Source organism: Mauremys reevesii, linkage group 1 (genome assembly GCF_016161935.1).
Source record: "Mauremys reevesii isolate NIE-2019 linkage group 1, ASM1616193v1, whole genome shotgun sequence".
Taxonomy (NCBI): Eukaryota; Metazoa; Chordata; order Testudines; family Geoemydidae; genus Mauremys; species Mauremys reevesii.
Window position 1 is genome coordinate 294,322,310 of NC_052623.1, and position 23,403 is coordinate 294,345,712.

Sequence of the window (23,403 nt, forward strand, 5' to 3'; positions counted from 1 at the left end):
CGGCCCTTCTCTATGACGCAAATGGCTTCCCTCCCCTCCAAAAGGGGGTTATTAGTTCTCGCGAGACTACAGCTGGCGGGGGGATCCTGAAGACAGACGTGGTGGGGAAGTTTTGGGGCTGGGCTACTCTGGAATCGAAAGCGCCTGTACCGCTACGAGCCGCTCCCTGCTTCTCCGGAGCGCCTGGATCGGGCCCATGGCGGCGGCCACAGCCCCTGCCGAGGCGGCGCCGCTGGAGCCTAGCGGTCTGTCCCCGAAGGAGGAGGGGGAGCTGGAGGACGGCGAGATCAGCGACGATGACAATAACGGCTCCGAGCCCGCCAGCGGCCTCATCAGCACCAGGCCCTACTCGAGGCGCAGGCCGCCTCCCAGCCTCCGCGGCGGCGCCTCCCTCTCCTCCTCGCGCCGCTTCCCCCGCTCGCGGCACCAACCGCCCCCGGAGCTCGGCCACCTGCACGGCCACGGCGGCTACCGGCCCAAGGAGTCGTTCCGCTCTCACCCGCCGCCGCCGCTGCCTTCGTCGCGGATGCCTCCGGGCTCCCACTCCGACTCTGGCCCCAGGCTCTCGTTCTGGGAGCGCAGCCACAACGCGCTGGATCGGTTCCGCTTCCGAGGCAGGCCTTTCCGCGGCGGGGGCCGCTGGGGCAGGAGCCGGGGTGGGGGAGATCGGGGAAGCAACCCCCCCGGAAGGCCGCCGGGGGGCGGGGGAGGACCCGGATTCAGCTGCAGCCAGGGCTGGAGGGAGCCCTCCCCTCGGAAGTGTATCCTTGTGCGGGACAGCAAGTGGTGGTGGGAGGAGAAGGGGCCTCTTCCCACTGCTCGGGACGGGCCTGGCCGTGTCCCTTGTTTCCCGACAGCGATGTGTGGCTGGGACCCGGCTGTGGGGAAGGGGAATGGCTCATCACTCAGGCCCTATCTACAAGGCCTCTCATAAGCGCCTCGAGCGGCATAACACCCTGAGCACGCTCCCATCCATATCTTGGGGTTGTGCCTCAGGGTCGCATTCCCCAGGGTGCATGAAGAGGGGTTGGTGTGAAGCTGGGTCACTGATCCTGATCGGCTGTGTCAGACGCAAAGCCTGAAAGCTGATGCAAAACTCAGTGGGCTAGGTTCCATGCATCCTTGTCCTCCCCAGGCTGACAGGAGACCTGCAAAGCCCCAGGGAAGGGAGCCTTAACCTAAATACTTAGACTAATTATCTGAGCAGTAAAATTCTAAAGTTGCTAATTTTGCCTCTTGGGCAGTGATGAGTTCAGTACATCTCCCAGTCTGCTTTTAGCATTGTCAACTGTAGTGCAGACTTGTGACTTCTTCGAATCTTGGTTGTTGCTGTGCTTTGCTTTAATTCTACTTTCACTGGGAGATGTATGCATAGCGCATATATCAAGCCCAGTTTTGTCTGATATGGCCATTTGAAGCAGAGTCCTTTTCGCTCTAGAATACAAAGCCATACAAGCTGTGACTGTTGGATACAGTTGCATGATCAGATGTTAAGTAGTGTTGGTCAGACAGTCTGGACAAAACCTTAATGGTTCTTCCTATGGCAGGTGAAGTGGTAAAACCAGTGAGGAAGGTTCTCTCACCTTAAGTTAGTTAGGTCTTTGTCCTGGTCTACAGTGGGAAAACCACGCATCGGTGGAGGGTCAGGAATGGGTGCATTGAATTGGTGTGCTTTCAGAAACTTTTACACTCTTTATGATGAAGAAACTAATGATACTTTATTTTTTGAAAGAAATAACAATTGAGAAGATCCTAGCCCTGCTTTACTGGATTTTAGACAGAATTTATTGGTAAACATTACACAGGAGGAGCTAATGTCACTGCTGCTTAATGAACTGAGATTTTTGAAATATCATTTATAGGCTCTAAACTAGAAATAGGATTTCAAAATGAAATGCTTAATCATTTTTTGCGCTTACCCCAACTTTTGTCACCTGCCACAGTTGATATTACAACACTCTAAAATAGTGCAGCTACCTGTACTACTGTTGGTATTAGTGGAGTGAGGACTTCTGGACATATGCCTTCAGCAGCACCCTTCACTTCCCTGCTAAGAGCATGATGTGATTGTCTACACTGCAAGTGGACAGATGCAAAAAATAGTTGTGTGGATGTTGCAGCCCTGGAATAGGCTTGGGCCAGCCACCTGAGCTCAGACCCAGGCCTGAGCCTCTGCCCATGCCACAATGTCCACACAGCTATTTTTAGTATGCTAGTGTGAGTCTACCTGTCTGGGAGGTTTGCTCCAAGGTTCAGGGTAGATATACACATATGGGCTCTGGAGCCCTCTTTGGAATTTCCAGTGGCAAGTAGCCCTTTGAGAAGTCTTTAATATGTGTGATCTCTGACAGGGAGAAGTGGTATCCCCCACTTATGGAACCAGGACTTTGCATACATGGCTCCAGCAGTCCCTCCTTTTTGAATAGCACCAGGAAATATTTCTTAATGTCTCAAGAGCCTCAGTGATGTCAGTAGTCTGGATTGTGAACTCTTGTGTAGAGTATGGAGATTAATTGTTGGGTGTGGAAGAAATCCCCATCTGAGTTGCACCTAACCTTTAGAGGGGAATACATGTGGGAGTCTAAATTCCTGTTACAGATAAGTACTTCAATTTTGTCTTCAGTAGTCCTCCCATTTTTCTCTGGCTTTAACTTTTAGTTCAGCGTGTAAATGTTGTAACTGATGTTCAGTCACAGTATTTTTTATCAATTCCTTACATCTTTAACCAATTCTTGATTTAGTCCTAAGGGGAGCACAGGATCTGGTTCAAGAGGTGAATATAGCCAGACCACTCACTAATCATGACCATAATGTAGAGGGGAGGGATCGCTCCAGTGGTTTGAGCATTGGCCTGCTAAACCCAGGGTTGTGAGTTCAATTCTTGAAGGGGCCACTTAGAGTTCTGTGGCAAAATCAGTACTTGGTCCTGCTAGTGAAGGCAGGAGGCTGAACTTGACTCAATGAGCTTTCAGGGTCCCTTCCAGTTCTATGAGATAGGTATATCTCCATATATTATATTAATGTAATTAAATTTAGCATCCTTTTAAGGGTAAAAATGCTAAAGAAACCCACCACAGTAGCATTTAACTTCAAAAGGGAAACTACACAAAAAGGAGGAGGCTAGCTAAACAGAAATTTAAAATGAATAGTCTCAAGGGTGAAACGCCTGTAGACTAAATGGAGACTATTTAAAAAACATTGTAATAGAAACTCAAACTAAATATATACCGCCAATAAAGAAAAGTAAGAGAATCCCCCCCCCCCCAAAAGCCCCCATAGCTAAACAGCAGAGTAAAAGAGGTGATTAGAGTAAAAAAGGCATTCTTTAAAAGGTGGAAGTCAGATCCCAGTGAGGAAAATAGAAAGGAACATGAACTCTGTCAAGTGCAAAGGTATAATAAGGTTAGGCCAAGAAAGAATTATAAGAGCAACTAGCTAATGACACAAAAACTAACAGCAACTTTTTTTTTTTTAAGTACCTGAAGCAGGAAGCATGCCAACCCGTCACTGGGGCTGCTGGCCAGTCTGGTGCTAGAGGAGCACTCAAAGACAAATCATTGCGGAGAAGCTGAATGAAGTCTTTGCATCAGTCTTGGCTGTAGAGAATGTGGGGAAGATCCCCACACCTGAGCCATTCTTTTTAGATGACAAATCTGAGGAATTGTCTCGGATTGAGGCATCAGTAGAGGAGGTTTTGGAACAAACTGATAAAGAATAAGTAGTCACCAGGACTCAAATGGTATTCACCCAAGAGTGCTGAAGAAACTCAAATTTGAAATTGCACAAGTACTAACTGGTATGTAAACTATCATGTAAAGCAGCCTCTGTACACACAGATGACTGGAGAATAGCTAATGTAATGCTGATTTAAAAAAAGGCTTCAGAGGTGATCTTGCTAATTACAGGCTGGTAAGCCTAGCTATAGTAAAGAACAGAATTGTCGGGCGCATAGACAAACACAATATGTTGGGGGAAGTCAACACAGCTTTTGTAAAGAGAAATCATGCCTCCCCAAATCCGTTAGAATTCTTAGAGGATATCAGCAAGCATGTGGATACAGTGTATTTGGACTTTCAGAAAGCCTTTGGTAAGGTCCCACACCAGAAGCTGTTAAGCACAATAAGCAGTCATGGGATAAGAGGAAGATCCTCTCATGGATCAGTAATTGGTTAAAAGAAAAGAAACAAAGGGTAGGAATAAATGGCCAGTCTTCACCATGGAGAGAGGTGAACAATGGGGTACCCCAAAAATCTGTGCTAGAACCAGTGCTTTTCAACATATTCGTAAATGATCAGGAAAAGGAGATAAACAATGGGTTGGCAAAGTTTGCATATGATACAAAATTACTCAAGATGTTTGTCTAAAGCAGAGCTACAGAGGGATCTTACTAAAGTGGGTGACTGGGCAACAAAATGTCAGATAAAATTCAATGTTGATAAGTGCAAATTAGGTACATTGGAAAAAACAATCCCAACTGTACATACAAAATGATGGGGTCTAAATTAGCTGTTACCACTCAAAGAGAGGTTGGAGTCACTGTGGATAGTTCTCTGAAAACATCCCCTGAATTTACAGCAGTAATTAAAGCTAACAATATTAGGAACTGCTAGGAAAGGGATAGAAAATATAATGCCACTTTATAAATCCATGCTACACCCACACCTCAAATACTGTGTGCAGTTCTGTCACCCCATCTCAACAAAGATATGTTAAATTGGAACTGATGCAGAGAAGGGCAACAAAAATGATTAGGAGTATGGAACAACTACCAAACGAGATATTAAAAAGACTGGGACTGTTCATTTTAGAAAAGAGACTACTTAAGGGGGAATATGGTAGACAGCTAAAAAATCATGAATGGTCTAGTAAAGTGTTATTTACCCCTTCACATAACACACAGACTTGGGGGTTACCCAATGAAATGAACAGGCAGCAGGTCTAAAACAAATAGACTACTTAACTTAGCACACTGTCAACCTGTGGAACTCACTGCCATGTGATGATGTGAAGGCCAAAAGTTTAACTGGGTTCAAAACTCAGATAAGTTCATGGAGGATAGGCCCATTAGTGGGTATTAGCCAAGGTGGTCAGGGTCAGAATCCCATGCTCTCGGTGTCCCTAAATCTCCAACTGCTAGAAGCTGGGAGTGGATGATGGAGTGTATCAGTCAAGATTGCCCCGTTTTGTTCATTCCTTCTGAAGCATCTGGTTCTGGTCACTGACAGAAAACAGGATATTGGGCTAGATGGATCATTGGTCCTACCCAGTATGATTGATCTTATATTTTGTACATTTTTTTTTGGCTGAAATTTCAAATCTGTAGGTTAAATGGGGAGATAAGTTTCAAACTCTTTCTGTTGTTTGTTTTTCATCAGTCTTTAGTTGCTGAATTGAGGATTTCTTTAACCTGCCTGGCTCTTCTGCTCTGAATGAAGGTTTTGCAAAATGTTTTGAAGGATAACAGCTGTAGCCTGTTTTTTTTTTTTTTATCTCCACGTATTTGTATCTGTGTTTCCTGTCCTTAACCTAGTCCTAGATGATATTTGTGTAAATGTTTTAAATTGTATTTTTAAGAATTCCTCACCACTTCCACTCTTGAGACACATTAGGGCATTTCCCCTACCATTTTTTACCTATTCTTCAAAAAAAAAACCAACAAAACATGCTCTCTAATCCTCTTAGTGTTCCTCACCTTTAGGCCATCCCACAGGAGAGAAGAGCAATAGATACAGAATAGTACATTAAGCAGACTTTAAAAAAAAAATACATAAAGATACTTTAGAAAAAAACCAAACTTTAGGATTGTCTGCTAATGCCCCCCCAATTACCAGTGTAAGGGGCATTTTTACTTTTTACCTTTGCAGTGTTTATCAATTTGCAAATATCTCACTTATGGTGGTTTGGGATTATCCATTACAGAATTCTGAAGTAGTTTTGATTTCTTATTAATATATATATTTACAGGGCTTCTACAAATCATAATAGGCACTTTTGAATATACTATCTTAGTTTTTTGGTTTTGTTTTGTACGCTGTTCATCCTGGTTGATCATTATGCTGAGGCTAGACATGTTATGGTAATAGTAAATATTTTGCTAGAATAATCTAAGCAGTTTTTGGAGGATGTTTTTTAAAGATATTCAAACCTCTCTCAGAGATGAACACACTGATATGTTCAGGTCACTCGTGCCCACATGGTCATGAGGGTGGCTTTGCTTTGAAATGCTGTGTAGATAATTATGGTTCTGTATCTGAATACACAGCATGTTTAAATTCACAGATTACAGAAATTTCATTGTGCTTTAATTTTAGCTCTGTTGTTAGTACACATCAGCCCTAGTAGAAAAGTATCTTAAATTATCATCATGTTCACCTGTTGCACAAGGAGCAAGGCTGACTTATTATCAGGTTAAAATAGTTTTTTTGCTGTATAAATATAACTTTTGGAGAATTGAGGTGTTTAGTCTAATTAATGCAGAGTCCAACAGAAGAGTTATTAAAGAGCTATGTTAGCATTCTAAAGTTTAGACTAGAGTAAAAGAAGTTCTAATATAGACGTTTTATTAAACTCATAATGCCAGAGGGTCTTCTGCTGTCTTTGGTTCACGCTTAACTGTGCCAAAAAGGTTGGTTTAAATTTAGAAGAACTCGTGTTTATTTGGATAAGAAACAATGATAGGCGCTTAGTTTGGCTATAACCTGTCCAAAGAGATGTAATTTCTGGGTCCTGGTTTCATGTAAACAATAAAGCACAAGGAATATCTTGAGTGCCTTCAGCAGTCTGTATAATACACGTTGGTGTAACAGTGTATTAGAAGGCTGTTTAGATTATTAGTAGCAGTAATAATATAATCTGGTTCTCTATATCGGATTTCAAATAGCTTTTCAAAGAAGGCAAGTACTTTGATTTCTTAATAAATATATTTACATGACTTCTTCAAATCATAATAGGCACTTTTAGTATATACAATCTTAATGTTAATAATCATTACTATAAAAATCTTCCATGTGTCACTATGGCAGGAAATACAGTCTTTAATAAGATAAGATAATTCTGCATTCTTCTTGTAGAATTGTGTATGTGCACTCAAGGCCTGATCCATGAAAGTCAGCAGGAGTCTTTCCATTATCTGCTCTGGGCTGTGCGTCAGGCCCCTGTTGCCAAGCCATAACCCTAAAGAAAAGCGGTGTCTATTGGGAATGCATGCACAGCCCCTTGTGAACCAAAAGGTTTGGTCCTGAGCAGTGGCTCCAAAGCACACTAGTGTATTCCTGACTGTTCTAATGATAGCTCCTGGAGTCCTTGGCTCCTTGTGCACTTTTCTTAGTTGTTGGTGGTAATTATCCGTGGCTTTAGCTCAGATGTTGGGACACGGTTGCTACAGATTTTAACTGTGCTGTGGCTTGGTCTCAGCATTTTATGGGTGGGTAAACTGAGTCAGAAGGAAGTTAAGTAACTTATTCAAGACCACATAGAGAGAGTCAGTGGCTGAGTCATACTTCTGTCAGAGAAGTCTGACGCTCACTAATTTGCTTTGAGCAAGTCTAACCAGCAGGTGAGCTCCTCCCTATCAGCCTCCACCATTGCAGTTCCAGTGAGTTGGAAGCTGTCGGTGGAGAGGAAGGAGACTTACTGAGCAATTCCTTGAGCTGTAAGAGTAAACAGAAGTCTTAAAAAATGAAACTCAAAAGGTGGGATTTTTCTACATTTGAGAACAGTTCTAAAGTATCCTATAAAAGAAATGTGAATTAATGAAATTGAGCAGGAAGATGCTACTTGACAGTGCGTAAGTGTGATCAGTATGTAAACTTTATATTCCGTTCTTAAGCCTAATGTATAAAATATGCATATTGTTATGTGTTTGACAAATTTAGTTCTGTTTCTGAAAATGGGGAGGAGAGTTCAATATGAAGTTATAATACAAAATTACTCTAGTGGGAGAATACATTTTAATTTGTTACATATTGTTGCTTAATCATCATTGATTGTATCTTCATATTAAGGGCAGAAATGGATTCAATTTGATTTTCTTAATAAATAAATCAGCCAAAACTTTTGGAAGATCCCCATCTAGAAAACAGAACTACTCATCTAAAAATGAAAACTGTGTGGAAGAAAGCTTTGAGGATCTTCTTCTGAAATACAAGCAGATTCAGCTTGAGCTTGAATATATTAATAAAGATGAAAAACTGGCTCTGAATAACAGAGAAGAAACTGTGCACCAAGATGATGCTAAAACAGCAAACGCTGAGGACCAAATAGCTGTAGAAAATGTCAGTATTACAAAAGAAGCTATAAAAGAAGTGTCTCCTGAGGAGAAAAATCAGGTTATAGCCTTTCAGGCATTTGAACTGAAACCTCTCAGGCAAAAACTGTCTACACCAGCTGAGAGGAACAGATTGAAAAAAACTAAAGATGGAACAAAACAGCTGTCACAAAAATCTGAACTCACAGAATCCAGTCAAGGTAATATCGAACATTCCTGTCCGCATTAACCTGTTAAAGCAAGCATCTTTGTGATTCTATTAGATATTTGGGAAAGTTGTGCCTCTTTGAAACTTGATATTGTTAAAAGAGAGTGGTTTTGCATCAAGTAACTTATTTTAAATTTGGAACTTGTCTTGAAGTATAACATCTTCAACATTTAATGAAAAGATTGATCCAAAATATAAAATAAATTATAAATATTTTGTTTGTAGAGAGAGTAGGGCAGGAGAACAACATTAGAATATTTCCCTTCTGTTATATTTGGGTTTTCAACACTATATTAGTGCTTGAGACTCAGAAAGTGAAATTGATGAATCACTAGTTGTCTAATCAGCCTTCTTCCCCTATCCACATTAACTAACTATAGAAAGGAAACAAATAGCACATATTACAATAAATTGTTATTAAAATCCAAACAATTTCAGTTTTAATAGCCTAAGGAAACACTTTAAAAAAAATAGTTTTATTACTATGGTAACATCACCTGAAGGCCAAACATGGATGTCATACTTGGTGGCTCCTGACTGTGGCAACCTAAATAAAAGGCTCTGAGTGATTAAATTTATGCTATTTAGTGCTGGTCTTTTTAACTGAAAAATGGTAATTTAATTTTGACAAGCTCAAAATTATTACTGTTGTAACATGTGCTATCTTTATTTAAAAAAACAAAAACAAAAAAAAGCCCTTTGAAAACGAGAGCTGTGGCAGCCTTAAATTTCACTGGAAGCATTGCTGTCAACAGTGTAAAAGAATAGGTGGAATAACTAGTGCGAAGAGCCAATTTACTGCTTTTGAAATGTAGTTCGTTTTCTTGAGGGTTTTTTTTTTTTTTTTTTTTAATAATGCTAGATTGACAGCCTGAGGCATCATGCTCATAATTGGAATCTTGGGCTTTCATTTAATCATCTCTTATATTTTCCTTCTCTTTTCCTTATTGGCTTCCTTCTTGTGAGACTAGAATGAGCAATGGCAAAACTGTCTCTGTTAAAGTTAACAAATTTATTTGAGCATAAGCTTTCATGGGCTACAGCCCACTTCATAGGATGCAAAGATATCTTCTTGCTGTATGTTCCAGTCTATGCATCCGATGAAGTAATCTATGCATCCTATGAAGTGGGCTGTAGCACACGAAAGCTTATGCTCAGATAAATTTGTTAGTCTCTAAAGTGCCACAAGTACTCCTGTTCTTTTTGTGGATACAGACTAAGATGGCTGCTACTCTGAAATCTCTTGAAGCTGAAAGGGGAGGATTGAAATTTAGTGACAATCATATATACTCTAGGGTGATAGGTTTTATCTCTTTAAGTGTTTCTTGTAGTGTAATAAATGTTACTTGTTCCTGCCCGGAAGAACTTAAGTTGTAATATAAAACAAAACACACGGTAAGAGTTCAGGTAAGGAAAAGAAGTGGAGAAATCATTAGGGGAAAGAGGTAGGGAAGATTTGTATAAGAAGTGGGTTTGAAAGAGGGCCAGATAGAAGCATGATGAACAGAAGTGGGAGGATGTTCTAAACTGTAGACACAGCACAGAAGAAAGCATGAATCTGAGAAGATACAAAGCATCAGAGCATGAGAAATGTAAGACAAAGGCATTTAGAGTTAAGATGATTAGCTTGAGCATGATACAACAGGAGATACGAAGCCAGTAAAGGAAGGGAATGAGAGAATAAGTGGTTAAGGAAAATGGTTTTACCTGTAGTACTTTAGATAATCTGGACAGGGGAAGATGAAAGGTACGGAAGCCCAAAAGATTATTACAGTAATCAAGGTAAAATGATAAATGTGTGGATGTGACTTTAATACCAGGCTTACAGGAGCAGTCGTATCTTCATGATAGAGCAAGAACCAGTATAATATAGGACGAGTGAATAAGTAGAGAAAGGAATAAAACTGACACACCTGTGAGTCGGGGGAATAAAAAGGAGCTATTTAAAAACAAACACCACCCCCAACCTCCAAATTCATAAAAATAAGAACTTAAACACAAGATGAATTAACTCTGTATTGCAGGACATAGGGCTGGAAGGGATCTCCTGCTTTGAGTCCAGTCCTCTGCGGTAACAGACAACTCCATATATCATTCGTTCATAAACTTACCAAGCTCCAGCTTAAAACTAAGTAGGTTGCTTGTCCCCACTATTCCTATTGTAAGGTTGTTCCAGAATCTTTCTCTTCTGATGGTTAGAAGTGTTCTAACTTTCAGCTTAAATTTATTCCTGGCCAGTTTATACCCATTTGTTCTTGTGCCAACTTGTCCTTGAGCTTAAATAGCTCTTCTTCCTCCCTCATGTTTACCCATCTGGTGTATTTATGGAGAACAATCATATCCCCTCTCAGCCTTTTTTTGCTATTGGACATGCTAGTGGTAAAATGAATGCTGTAATCCTTGGATGCACAATTTATTTTTAATTCGTGTCTAGTACCTAACATGGTAGAAGCTAACCCCATTACATAAAAAATATTAAAAGCAGACAGTTTACATAAGCCACTGTTAAATTATACTTGCATGACCAGTACCACAAGTATCTCCAGTATGCCTTTGAAGGTCAAATGATAATACACAATCCAAATTAATAATCACAATGCATAGTAATTAACCAGAAACAAAACAGAATAAATGGGCTTTGCACCACGCCATGAGACTTATCAGAACTTGGATTCTGGTGGACACTCAAGGGAACACATTGTAAAAGCAGAGCGTTCAGCTAAGAGCCCTGTCACTAATCTTAGTTTTATCCCAGGATCTGATAGCAAGAGCATCCCAAGTGATTTCAACAACTGTAAATTGATCTCAAGTGAGGTAGGTATTTGTAAGATAAATGAGTGTATACTATTCAGGGCTGCATGCAGTGTATAGGGGATTATAAGAAAACGTCCTGTATCACAGGGTATTTATATCAAATGCTAATCTAAGGCCCTTATGGGTGCATTATAGCTGAAGAGCTATTTTAGGGCTCGTCTACACTTAAAACACCACTGGGGCACAGCTTCAGCCTTCAGTGTAGACAATACCTATGCCGATGGGAGGGCTTCTGTCAGTGTAGGTAATCTGTATCACCAAGAGCTAGTAACTAGGGGTACGTCCTTACTTACGGCCGGGTCGACGGGTAGTGTTCGACTTCTCGGAGTTGGAACTATCGCGTCTAATCTAGACGCGATAGTTCGAACTCCGAACGCGCTCCCGTCGACTCTGGAACTCCACCACCGCAAAAGGCGGTGGCGGAGTCGACAGGGGAGCCGCGAGCTTCGATCCCGCGGCGTCTGGACAGGTAAGAAGTTCAAACTAAGGTAGTTCGACTTCAGCTACGCTATTCGCGTAGCTGAAGTCGCACTAGTTCGACCCCCCACCTAGTGTAGAGCAGGCCTAGGTTGACTGGAGAATTCTCTATCAACATGAGGGGGTTGGGTTGGTTTAACTGCACTGTGGATTTTTCATACTCCGAATAATGTAATTATACCGACCTAATTTCCTTGTGTAAATCAGGCCTTAATTCTAAAACAAAGTTTTAATGCTAATTTTAACTGTCCTCCTTTTACTCAGGTGAAGGCTCTATATCTTCCTCTCTGTGGAATACCCTAAGGTGCTGTTTGTAGCCCTATTCTGTTCACCATATATTTTTACCATATGACTGTTAGCTGTGTGGTATGCGTTAGTCTTGGTCCATCTCTGGGGAAAAGCAGGTCTGCACTACAGCGGGGATCGACGCTCTGAGATCGATCCACCGGCAGTTGATTTAGTGGGTCTAGTAAAGACTTGCCAAATTGACTGCAGATCGCTCTCCGGTTGACCCCTGTATTCTACCCCTGACAAGAAGAGTAAGGTAAGTTGACGGGAGATTTTCTCCCGTCGACCCCCCCCGCAGTGTAGACCCTGCGTTAACTCGACCTAAGGTACATTGTCTCCAGCTACGTTATTCACATAGCTGGAGTTGCATAGCATAGGTTGACTTACCGCAGTAGTGTAGACATAGCCTTAGGGAGCATGTGTTCCACATTGTAGAAACTCCTATCGCCACAACTAGCACTAGTTGCACCTTTTCTCACCTTGAATTCATGGATTGAAGGGGCATGGAGAGAAACTCTAAAGTTCAGTGTTGAGGCATGTGGTATTAGGAAAAATACTTGTACATGTTCTGTGGCTAACTAGGCTATAGTTTGAAGGTGAAAAGGATGGAAGTGCTATTAATAAATCCAATAAATTTCTCAATCTGCATCAGCTATATTTTAGTGGTGTCTACTGTTGCCTTTATGCTTCAGGGCTTATTAGCATTTTAATGTAAAAGTTTATAACTCAGCTATGCTGTTAGCTTTCTTTGCATACCAAGCTTCACTTAGCATAAAGTTTTAACCCAGGAATCAGTACTGCAATCCTTTTGTGCTCTCACCCCCCACGACAAGAGAAGCTTGTTCAGTTAATTTTTTAAATCTTTAAAATGGTTTCAGATGCTTTTACAATGTCTTCCATGTGCTTTTATTTAACACTTTTATGGTCTGTTGGTCTGGCTTGTGTAACAAGCTTTTGAAATATTTAAGAAGAAAATGAAGGTAAAGCATTGCTGGCATCATCCCATTTCCCCTTGTTCTCATATGTTTGGTTTTTTTTGTTGTTGTTTTTGAAGCGCACGGCAAGCAGGGAGATCTCCAGGGTGAGCTATATACCATTTGTATCTTTTAAAATTTCTATTTTATGTTTTGAGATTGCATTTGCCTTGTATCTACTTTTCTTGATATTTAGGAAGAGTCTTCTGCTAGGACTTTGGGAGCAGGGAGAAAAGTGGGTTGTCAGTTTCTCTTTTCCTAGTTTGGCATGTGGGCAGGGACACACTCTAAGAGGGTTTTTTATATGGAGAGAGAGCATCTTGGACAGGGGTTCTCAAACTGGGGGTCGGGACCCCTCAGGGGTTGCAAGGTCATTATGGGGGGGGTCGTGAACTGTCAACCTCCATCCCAAACCCCACTTGCCACCAGCATTTATAATGGTGTTAAATTAAACACACTTTTAAATATATTTATTTGGGGGGGGGAGAGTTGGTCACACTCAGAGGCTTATGATGTGAAAGGGGTTGCCAGTAAAAAAGTTCGAGACCCACTGATCTTGGAGAATGATCCATCCGCTGTTGTTGTTTTTCCCCTCCCATTTGATGGCACTGTGACTGGTGGGCAGTCAAGCATATCTGCAGGGTAGAGTTCAGCTGGTGAGTTTTACTATATACCAGGCCAGTGATAACCTTAAAACTGGTTTTGCTGGAGGTGGAGAAGGTGCACCAGTGTTCTTCTCCAGCTTTGAGTTTTCAGCTTAATCCTGCAAGGTTCTGAGCAGCTACTGGGAGGTACTGAGCTTCTTAAATTCCAGTGGAGATGAGTGCTCAGTGCTGTACTGAGCCGGTGGGCAGGTCTACACTACGGCAGGGATTGACGCTCTGAGATTGATCCACGGGCGGTCAATTTAGCTGGTCTAGTAAAGACTTGCCAAATCGACTGCAGATTGCTCTCCAGTTGACCCCTGTATTCTACCCCCGATGAGAACAGTAAGGTAAGTTGATGGGAGATTTTCTCCCAGTCACCCCCGCAGTGTAGAACCTGCGGTAACTTGACTTAAAGTACGTCGACTCCAGCTACGTTAATCACGTAGCTGGAGTTGCATAGCATAGGTCGACTTACAGCGGTAGTGTAGACATAGCCTGTCTTTTGGCAAACACCGCTTTCATCCTCTTTATGGGATAAACAGAGGGAAGACTGTTCCATAGAAGCAGAAAGAAAAACATAGGGGAAAAATACCTTAGATGGAAAACTATTAAAAGAACGAAGATCCAGTCTGTACTATCAGGGTGTTACTTCTCAAAGCAAGATCAAAGTACATATCTGCAGCAATTTTATTTTTAATATACTAATGTATTAACACCTCAATGATATTAATAAACTAACTTGGGTTAAGTTCTGCACATTGTTTTAGTGTAGTTCTGTTAAGTGAACTGAAGCTTTGCCATGTTTATAAAAATGGGCTATTTTGTTTTAAAGGAGTAGAAGACAAAGAACAAACATTAGTACGAAAGCTTAGCACTTCAGATGCTACGTCTGAAAAGGTAAGAGTGTTCTGGCTGAAATCATTTTATATTTTGTGGCATGATCTTCTGGTTCTTTTCTTCTCTGTTGTAAAGTCAAGCCACATTTTAGGAATAGGTAGCATAAATCCTCAAAGACCATGATGAAATCTGGAGTGGGATTTTAAGCTTGCCTCTATAGAAATCTAATTGCGCATTCAAGTCTTTTTGTGTGAAAAATGACTTCTGTGAACTTAACTAATGACAAATTTAATGACTTTTCAATTATGCTCTCCCCTCTTTTTCTCCCATCCTCAAAGAAGCTACTGGATGAGGAGGAAGAGATGTCTGAATTGCAGCTTAGACTTCTTGCACTTCAGTCTGCCAGTAAGAAATGGCAGCAGAAAGAACAGCAGGTGATGAAGGAAAGCAAGGAAAAACTAACAAAGACTAAAACTGTTCAGCAAAAAGTCAAAGCCAGTACAAAACCACATTCAACCAAGAAAACCAGCACTGCAGGTAATATGCTTAACATTATTAAAATGATTAGCAGTAGTCGTCCATCTGAAATCTAAAATGTAATCTGCTTTGTAAGGCTTACACTAATACCAAATCTTCACTACCATATTGCACTCACTAATACCTTTCATTCTCAAAACTTTTAGGGTTTCTGCAAAATGTAACCTTTTGGGGACTTGTGTTGGATATGTATGGAGATTTTTAAAGAAATGAGGTGCAGTTACCTGTATATATTTTTATTTAAAGCTAAGCAAGCTTTGAGGAAACAGCAAACAAAGGCATGGAAAAAAATGCAGCAGCAAAAGGAACAAGAAAGACGTCAAAAAGAAGAAGAGCAGAGGAAACAGGAGGAGGAGGAGGAGAGAAGAAAAAGAGAAGAGGAAATCCGAAAAATCCGGGACCTTTCAAATCAAGAAGAGCAGTACAACCGGTTCATGAAGCTTGTTGGGGGAAAGAGGAGATCAAGAAGCAAGGTAGTGATTTGTATTCAGGTGTTATATTTGAGATCCTTGATTGATGCATACTTTCTTTTTCAAACTCTCAGAGAAACAGAATAGTTTAGTGGTTACAACATACAATTTGGAGCCAGAAGTTTGTGTTTTAATCCCAGATCTGACTGTTTTTCCTCTTCTTCTGTTTTTGGTCATGTCTCAATCTCTCTACATAGATTTATCCACCTGAAAATTAGTAATCAGTAATTGTTGTTCTCATAAGAGTGTTGTGAGCGTAAAATGCATGAAAGATGTTAAACACTCTGTAAAGAAGTATAAACCAATTAGTAGTCAGTCCTGTTCTAGGAGGTGTAAAGCCAGAATACTGCTTTTTACTAGGTTTTGCAGTGGTTCTGGAAATTAAGTTCAGTGCGGTAGCACTCCCCAAAAGTGCTCATTTTAAGACAAATCATGTTATACTGCAGAAGTGAACCAACAATATATATTGCCTATCAAGAAACAAAGTCTGTTCACTGGCAAAAAGCATCATTAATTTAGAGTTAGGATTGCTTAGTTTTGCTTTTCTAGAATGTGGAGTATCACTAAACTTAAATTTGAAAATCAGGAAATAGTTATATTTTGCACCCAACCTTAATTCTGTCATCCTGGAGCTGGCAATAGGCATTGGCACCAAATCAAACTTGACCCTGTCACTAACAAAATTTGTCTGGCCATGTCTCCAAACCAATTCTTTAGCCTCATTCCTCTCATTTAGGTGTAGCTGCAGTGCCCCAAGTAATAGTTGCAGCTAGCTGCCAGTTTTCTGAGAGGTGCAGCGGCAACTAGAGGAATGAGGGATCTCTGTGTTTTGAGCTTGTTACACAGAAGGTCCTGTTAGATAGTCGCGAAGGCCATTCCTGGTTTTATAATGTAACAATGTTTGAAAGAGTTCTAGAAAGAACTTTAGAGTTTGAGGGCCACTAGAATGGCTACCGTTGTCCGACAGTCCACTAAGTCTGTCAAGAATATAGAGGGATAGTAGTATTTCAGCCCATTTTAACACACTTTTGCATATTCTTAGTGCTCACCAGCACTCCATATCTGCATTGGCATTCACACATCATGCATCCTCTCTGCCTTCTGTCCTGCACTGTTGTTCTAGGAGTTCTAACACTGAGGTGTGCCAACAGGCTGCACTATGTGGCTCATTTTGGAGTAACCAAAGGTGATGTCCCACAGGGAATCCTTAAGACAAGGATAAACAGCTATCAACATCTGTCAAGTCTTTAGGGGCTTGCCTGGAATAGGCAAAGTGGTCAAGAATAGTAAGTCAGGCTGAGATAGTTAGTGTTTGGCTAAGCCCATTCTAACCTCAGCCTTTATCCTAGTCAAGATAAGGCTTGGGAGCTCCCCATATGCTATCCTTGTTCATTTCTCCCCTGCTGTCCTGTATGTGCTCAGGAAGGATATAGTTATATGATCTTTAACTGGGACAGGTTAGCATATTGCTCATGGGGGCAGAGATAAGATTTGGAGGGAGGGGGATGGGAAACAACCTTAACTCTGCATTTCCTTGTTTTCAGAAATTCAAGTTTAGCTCTTCCCTCCATGTTCTGTGAGGCACAAGGCAGTGCTAGACAACTTTAGTTAATAAAGGTTTTGGCACTGAATTTCCCTTGTTTGAGGAAATGATGGTAAAGAGGGGGCATGACTGAGGGGCACCTCTGATGGGGGCCATGGATGGACTTCCTAAATACATCGCACTGCTGCTCAGCTACTAGCTTTGCTTTCCTCCTTGCTCCTTCATGCCACTCATAGGGCTGTGTCTGAGGAACCTCTTGAGCAAATGATTCCAAATTGGTACCACAAAGTACCCCATGTTGTGGTATACCACTGTTCATGACAACCTCCTTTATGTACATGGATTTTAGAGTACTTTGAAAAGTGGGCTTTTAAACACAGAGCTCTATTTAAGCAGACCTATGACCAGACCAGTCTCTGCTGTTCCTCCTTAATGCTGCTAGCACTTGAAGCAGAACGTCCAAAAACAAGCCCTTGGGCACAAGCAGAAAGTAGTCTGAAATTTATCTCAGAAATCTACCAAAAGCAGCACTTGAACTCAGTTTTTGTGGGGAGAAAAAGGAGAGTGTGTGCTCAGGTTCAAGATAGTCTGTTCCTGTAAGCAAGCAAGTGATTGATGTAGGCTGAGCTCCTCTGCATAGTTGGTCAAATGAGGCATCGGGTGTACCAGTCTCGTGCATATGCAAATCACTTTCTCTCATGTGCCTGTCACAGTTCTTTTTTTGTGGGAGTTCTGTCTCTGGAACCCTTTGGCTGAATGACCCAGAAGTTACACAACTAACTCTGGCTCTGCAGCTTAGCAATTTTCAAGACAAATTCAGTATGCACGTGTATTTTTTTTAGAGCTCTGTGAAGGTTGAAAGCTTTGTTCAACCTTTTACAATAAAGTTGCTGAGTGCTCTTCCATAATAACTATGTATTTAGTTTTCTTAGTCATTACTTGGCTATTCTGCTTTTCAGCAGAAACTTTAGTAATTACTGTGATGTATTGGCAGGAGCAATAGAGTTCTGAAATAGAAATTAATTATAACACCATTTCTTTCAGAAACGCTTTATTCAAGCGTGCCCAAACTTTTAACGCTGGCTAATTGTCAGGAGCTTGATTGTCTGTTATAAGTTTATTTTGGGTTTGATAATTGGATGTGTTTGCTTGTGTAATCTCTTGTAGAAACTGCTGTTATATTCAGAGAAAACAGCATTCAAAACCTCTAGCTGATCTCAGTCTCTTCTCTACATGGAGAAGAAAGGTGTAGTTTGACTTCTTAAGCCACAGTTGACCCCGCCCCCCCTTTTTGCCTCCTTTCTTTGCTGGGTAGAACTTGATGGAAAAATGAGTGAGGGGACAGGTGGTGGCAGTGTTAAAACAACTTTTAAAAAATGCAAATGCTGTAAGACATGCTAAATTAAACGACTTTTTTTGTATGCTTAGTCTTCAGATACAGACTTGAGACGGTCTTTAGATAAGCAATCTACTGAGAGCGGAGGAGGGATTTATCAATATGACAACTATGATGAAGTTGCCATGGATACAGACAGTGAAACTAACTCACCAGGTAAGATTAACTTTCAATTTCTGAAATGGTTGAAAAGTATAATGATGAAAAATGGTTGGAATATTACTTTTTAGTGATATAAGAAATATGAAACGGACAATCTCTGTCTTCGTTTTGTGGACTGAAGTTGAATGGGTAATAATTGAGGCTAAGGTGTTTTTTGTCACAGATATTTTTAGTAAAAGTCACAGGTCACAGGCAATAATGAAAAATTTAATGGAAATCCGTGACCTGTTCCTGACTTTTACTAAAAATCTCCATAACAAAATGGGGAGCCTGGGCATCTGCTGGTGGGCTGAGAGCTCCAGGAGCCTCCATCACCCGTGGGGGCTCGGAACTCCAGGGTCCCCCTCCTCTGATGGCTCAGAGCTGCAGGGATTGTCGTGTCGTTATCGTCCCTCCTCCCCGGCCCCAGAGCAGCCAAGATTTCTCCACCACCACCCGGGGCAGTCAGGAGCTGCGGGTGTGTGTGTGTCTGCATGCCATTCATGGGGACTGGAAGCTGTGGGGGGGCTCCTTCTGCCTGGGGCGTCCAGAGTACCCCGCAGCTCCCTGCTTCCACGGGCGGCAGGCGACCCTGCAGCTCCCAGCTGGCGCTGGCTGAAGTCATTGAGGTCTTTTGGAAGTCACGGATTCCCTGACTAAATCACAGCCTTTGTAATAATGCCCTGTGGGTTTAAGAACCATGTCATTTAAGAGGAACTAATTCTGTCCTGTTTTAAATCTGATTCTTTTTTATATAGCTTTGTATTCCCTAGGGATCCTCAAAAGTGCTTACACTTAGCGAAATATGATTAGAAACATCAAACTTGTTTATAAATTCATATGGAATCATGTAGAAATGGGACTCCCCAAAGCTTGATGTGAAAAAGACTGTTGACTGTTTCTAGAAGCCCGTCCTACACCTAATTTTCTCACAAATTAAATGAAACTATATTTCAGAAAATATAGTCACATTTAGAAACATTACCAATATTTCAATAACCTTTATTCTTTCCTAGCTGTGTTTATTCCTTTTATTCCATTGTTCTTCATCTTCTGATTTTATTCTTTTATTTTCTATATCTTTTTTTTTTTCTTTTTTTTTTTTTCCTTTCTCAGCAAACTTCCTTGCCCTCTGGCCTTTGTTCCCAAACTTTCTCACTAGCTGCCTCTTAATTATTTTGCTGCCTAGTTTTCAGAAGGACCATAGAACATATTGTTTCCAGGCATGCAAATTATGTGACTTCTTCATATGGAAGGGTGGGGCCTCTGAGGCTCTGGATCTACATGTCCCAGTATTCAATATTCCTTGAGTTTCTTCCCTATCTGGTGCTGAAGCCTTCATGCATGTTGCATCTCCGTACTGCTGGTTGCCAGATCAGTTGGAATCTCTGTCCTGGGGCATGTAGTTTCAGAAAGCATGCATTTGTGAGTTGAAATCAAACTGAACAGCAAAGATGGGTTTCACTTAACTTTATAATTTGTCTTTGAATATTCAAAGACAACATTACTCTAATACCCCGTTCCTACCTTTTTTTTTTTTTTTTAATTAAGTAGTTCTGTGTGTCTTTTGTTCGAGTATATATTCCTCTTTTGATCTGGTCTCACCTACCAAAGTTGAGATATAAATTAGCATCTTGCCTATTTCCTCACTTTGCTTTATGGTCATGATTTCAAATGCGATTCAGTATTTTTAGTGGGTTAATTAAAGCATAACATGACTTAGAGTCATGTTTGGTAACTAGCAACAATAACTTATCATTCTTATTTCTTGAATTTAAATGTATCTCTCTTCATTGCAGCTTCTTCTCCAGTGCAGCCTCCTTTCTTTGAGTGTCCGGTGGAATATTTTCCTTCTCCAGCACCACCAATTTCCTTGCCTCTGCCACCCCAGGTTACAGTAAATAATTTTAATTCATTTATTTCTTTTAAATTTTTCAGTTTTAATATATATTTTAGTTCTGTGCCTTTTAAAGAAACACTGTCTTGGACCCTACATTTTATGTTGCATTAAAATATGTGAGAATTTCCTAATAACTTCTAAGAAGTTTGCATCAAGTAGTTCTTCCCAGGCCCTTCTGTGGCACCATTGTACCTCTGTATCTTTATGCTGATCTATTGTTCCCCCTCTTGTGTTGGGGTGACTATACAGAAGACCTCCCTTTCCAGAGATCAACAAAACCAGACCATTCTTTCAGTCTTTTTTGGGCTCAATTGTCTTTCCACTTTCTTTGCTGCTGGAGTTCTAATCAGTTCCTTCTCCTCTTGCATCACCACTTGCAAGTGTGTAGCTGAAGGGTAGGGCAAACCAGTCCCCACTTCCCTCTTGGGCTCCGGTCCCCCGGCCCTATATACAAAATGTCTGTCCTCTCTAGCCTCAGTATTCCCCACCCAGGGGCTAACACCTATTTTCGCTGTGTTGTAGGCCCCTTATCCACCCAGTGCCAGTCTCAATTAGACTCTGGTTGCCTTCTCACCCAGGAATTTGCCAGCAGCCTGCTATTCTGTCTTCCCTCTTCCCACTGAACACTTGGAGCTTTCATATCCTTCTTTTGTGCCTAGTTGGTGCTCCTTCTTGGGATTAAAAACTCTGAATTCTTAACCTTAAAGGGCATTGTAATAAAGCTGAAGGGACAAACCCTAAAAAGGCCACTGTTTTAGCACTTATTCTTGTCATTAACTACCTCCTTTTTTGTAAATAGGAGTGATTTAACTCCAGCCTTTGATGTCCCTGTCTAAATCACTGCTATTTGAATTGTAATATCAAACCATGACTTAATCAGTTTAGTTCATGTCCTTTGTGTCTTTGGAATAATTTAGCAATGAAAAGTTTAGTTAATTCTATTTAGTTTTCAAATTCTGTTTTTCTTTTTGTAATGCATCTCAGACCGTGCAGCCGTTGAGCCAACTTTATGTGGAGGACATTTCTTGTGTTTCTCTGGAGCCTCCTCCACCTCTCCCACCTCTTCCACCTGAGGAACCCGAACAGCCACCTAAACCTCCATTTGCAGATGAGGAAGAAGAAGAAGAAATGCTGCTACGAGAAGAGCTACTCAAGTCTCTAGCTAACAAACGAGCTTTCAAATCAGAGGTAGTCCTGTAGTTTTGTGAATATAGCCTCTAGATGGCAATTTTGAGCTAACTTAAAGGTGACCTCCAAAGAGTAGAAACTATAGGACAGGTTTTTTTTGCTGCTTTATGGCTATATAAAACAATCCTGAATGAGTTTTAAATAAAATCTGCTTGGTTTACATTACAAATTACAGGTCTTGTCCAACCTGTTTTTGCTGGAGGACCGGTGGGGTTATAACATTTCAAGGGACTAAAGTTTGAATAGTTGAAAGGGATTTTATTCACTGTTAAACTGTTTATTTGCTTAATACCTATTTAACAAACTATTGGAAGGAATTTCTTTTTGTTAAAGATTCAAACACTACCTACCCTGTCATTTGAAGGCTGAGAGAGCTCTTGCTTCACTTTAGTCCTCCAGCAAATATGAAATGGACAGGACTTGACATTTCTAGTATTTCTGAGGTAAAAAACAAACAGAACTTATCCCCACCCCTCCCCGTGTTTTGTAATGAAAATTAAATTAAACTACCTATATGACATCATAAAAGAGGCCACAAACTTTGCAGATCACCTGTAAACGAGAGCAGGACCATTCTTGCCTAATATACTTTTTGGCATCACTGTAACTACACAAGTGGCGATAGGTATATAACTTTGATCAGAAAATTGAAATATGTTCTGGTGGCATAGCATCTCTGTTATAAAAGTTTAGAGAGATGGCATAGGCACTAACATGCAAATATTTTTCAGTTGTTTTTCACATACAGCTGTACACCTTTTGAAACACTTTTGATATAGTATACTGTTTTCCCCCCCGCCCCTCCTGTTTTCCCCCTCTTCCCCCCTTTTTATTTCCTTATGTAGGAAACATCAAGTAATAGTGGTCCGCCTTCACCTCCAGTTCCAAATAATTCCCAGCCTGTGCCAAGAAGCAATCTATCAGCAGTCAGTATTAATACTGTATCCCAGCCTCGGGTACAGAACACAAAGTTTGTTAGAGTACCACGACCTCCACGAGCAGTAATCACAGTAAGGAAATAACTTCAGTTTTCTTTTAATAAGACCATCTTATGAACTAGTCTTAACTCATATGGTAAGTTAGAAGTAAAGAATCTTCTTTGTGTTAGAGCGGTGATTAGGAACCTGTGGCATGTTGGACCATTCTCTTTCCCTTCCTTGCAATGAAATATTTAATTCTCTTGTACATCTAAGAATTTATGGCTTCTCTGAGCTGGGAGAAGATGCAGTGGCCCATCTTAAATAACCTTTTAAAATGAGCTAAAGTTTTTCCCATTTTAGGTTGGGGTGGGGGAGGGGAAGAGAATCTTGAGAAGATAAGATGCATGAAGCAAGCAGCAAATGTAATTTCATACATTTTTAGCAGTCTAGTGCAAAATGGTTTAGCTGTCATTTAAACATTGTTTAAATTGCCTTAGGTTACCTTTCACTAGGAATTTCAGACACTGAAGATTATTACCCTTTCCCACTTTTAGCATTCAGCGTCTTATAGATTCAAAGCACTGTATGAGCATTTGAGGCATGGTCACAGTTCACTGAGTCTGTGAGACAGACTGTTTTAAATACAGTCCAGTTATTTGGTTTGGTATTATCTTACACGAAGTTGAAGATGAGGGGAGATTTTACAGGTAGAAGATGCTTGGAGGTAGAAAATTTTAAAAAACAAAACAGTGAAACCAGCATTTTTAAGATGGAGGGGAATTAATGAGGTATAAGAT

At 40.8% G+C, this 23,403-nt stretch overlaps 1 protein-coding gene across 5 annotated transcripts in view; it reads left to right on the forward strand.

Annotated features, from left to right (window-relative positions):
* The first annotated feature begins 43 nt into the window (after positions 1-43).
* ZFC3H1 (zinc finger C3H1-type containing) overlaps positions 44-23,403 on the forward strand; it is a 58,853-nt gene continuing 35,493 nt past the window's right edge. The window contains exons 1-10 of one of the 5 annotated variants that reach the window (XM_039499992.1): positions 44-761; positions 8,047-8,466; positions 13,108-13,134; positions 14,507-14,571; positions 14,850-15,048; positions 15,295-15,521; positions 18,490-18,613; positions 20,398-20,495; positions 21,483-21,686; positions 22,532-22,696. In XM_039499992.1, the coding sequence (XP_039355926.1) occupies positions 197-761; positions 8,047-8,466; positions 13,108-13,134; positions 14,507-14,571; positions 14,850-15,048; positions 15,295-15,521; positions 18,490-18,613; positions 20,398-20,495; positions 21,483-21,686; positions 22,532-22,696 (2,094 nt within the window). In that variant the 5' untranslated portion in view covers positions 44-196. The remainder of the gene's footprint in view (positions 762-8,046; positions 8,467-13,107; positions 13,135-14,506; positions 14,572-14,849; positions 15,049-15,294; positions 15,522-18,489; positions 18,614-20,397; positions 20,496-21,482; positions 21,687-22,531; positions 22,697-23,403) is intronic. The other 4 variants (XM_039500008.1, XM_039499999.1, XM_039500017.1 and 1 more) reach the window with 4 other exon arrangements.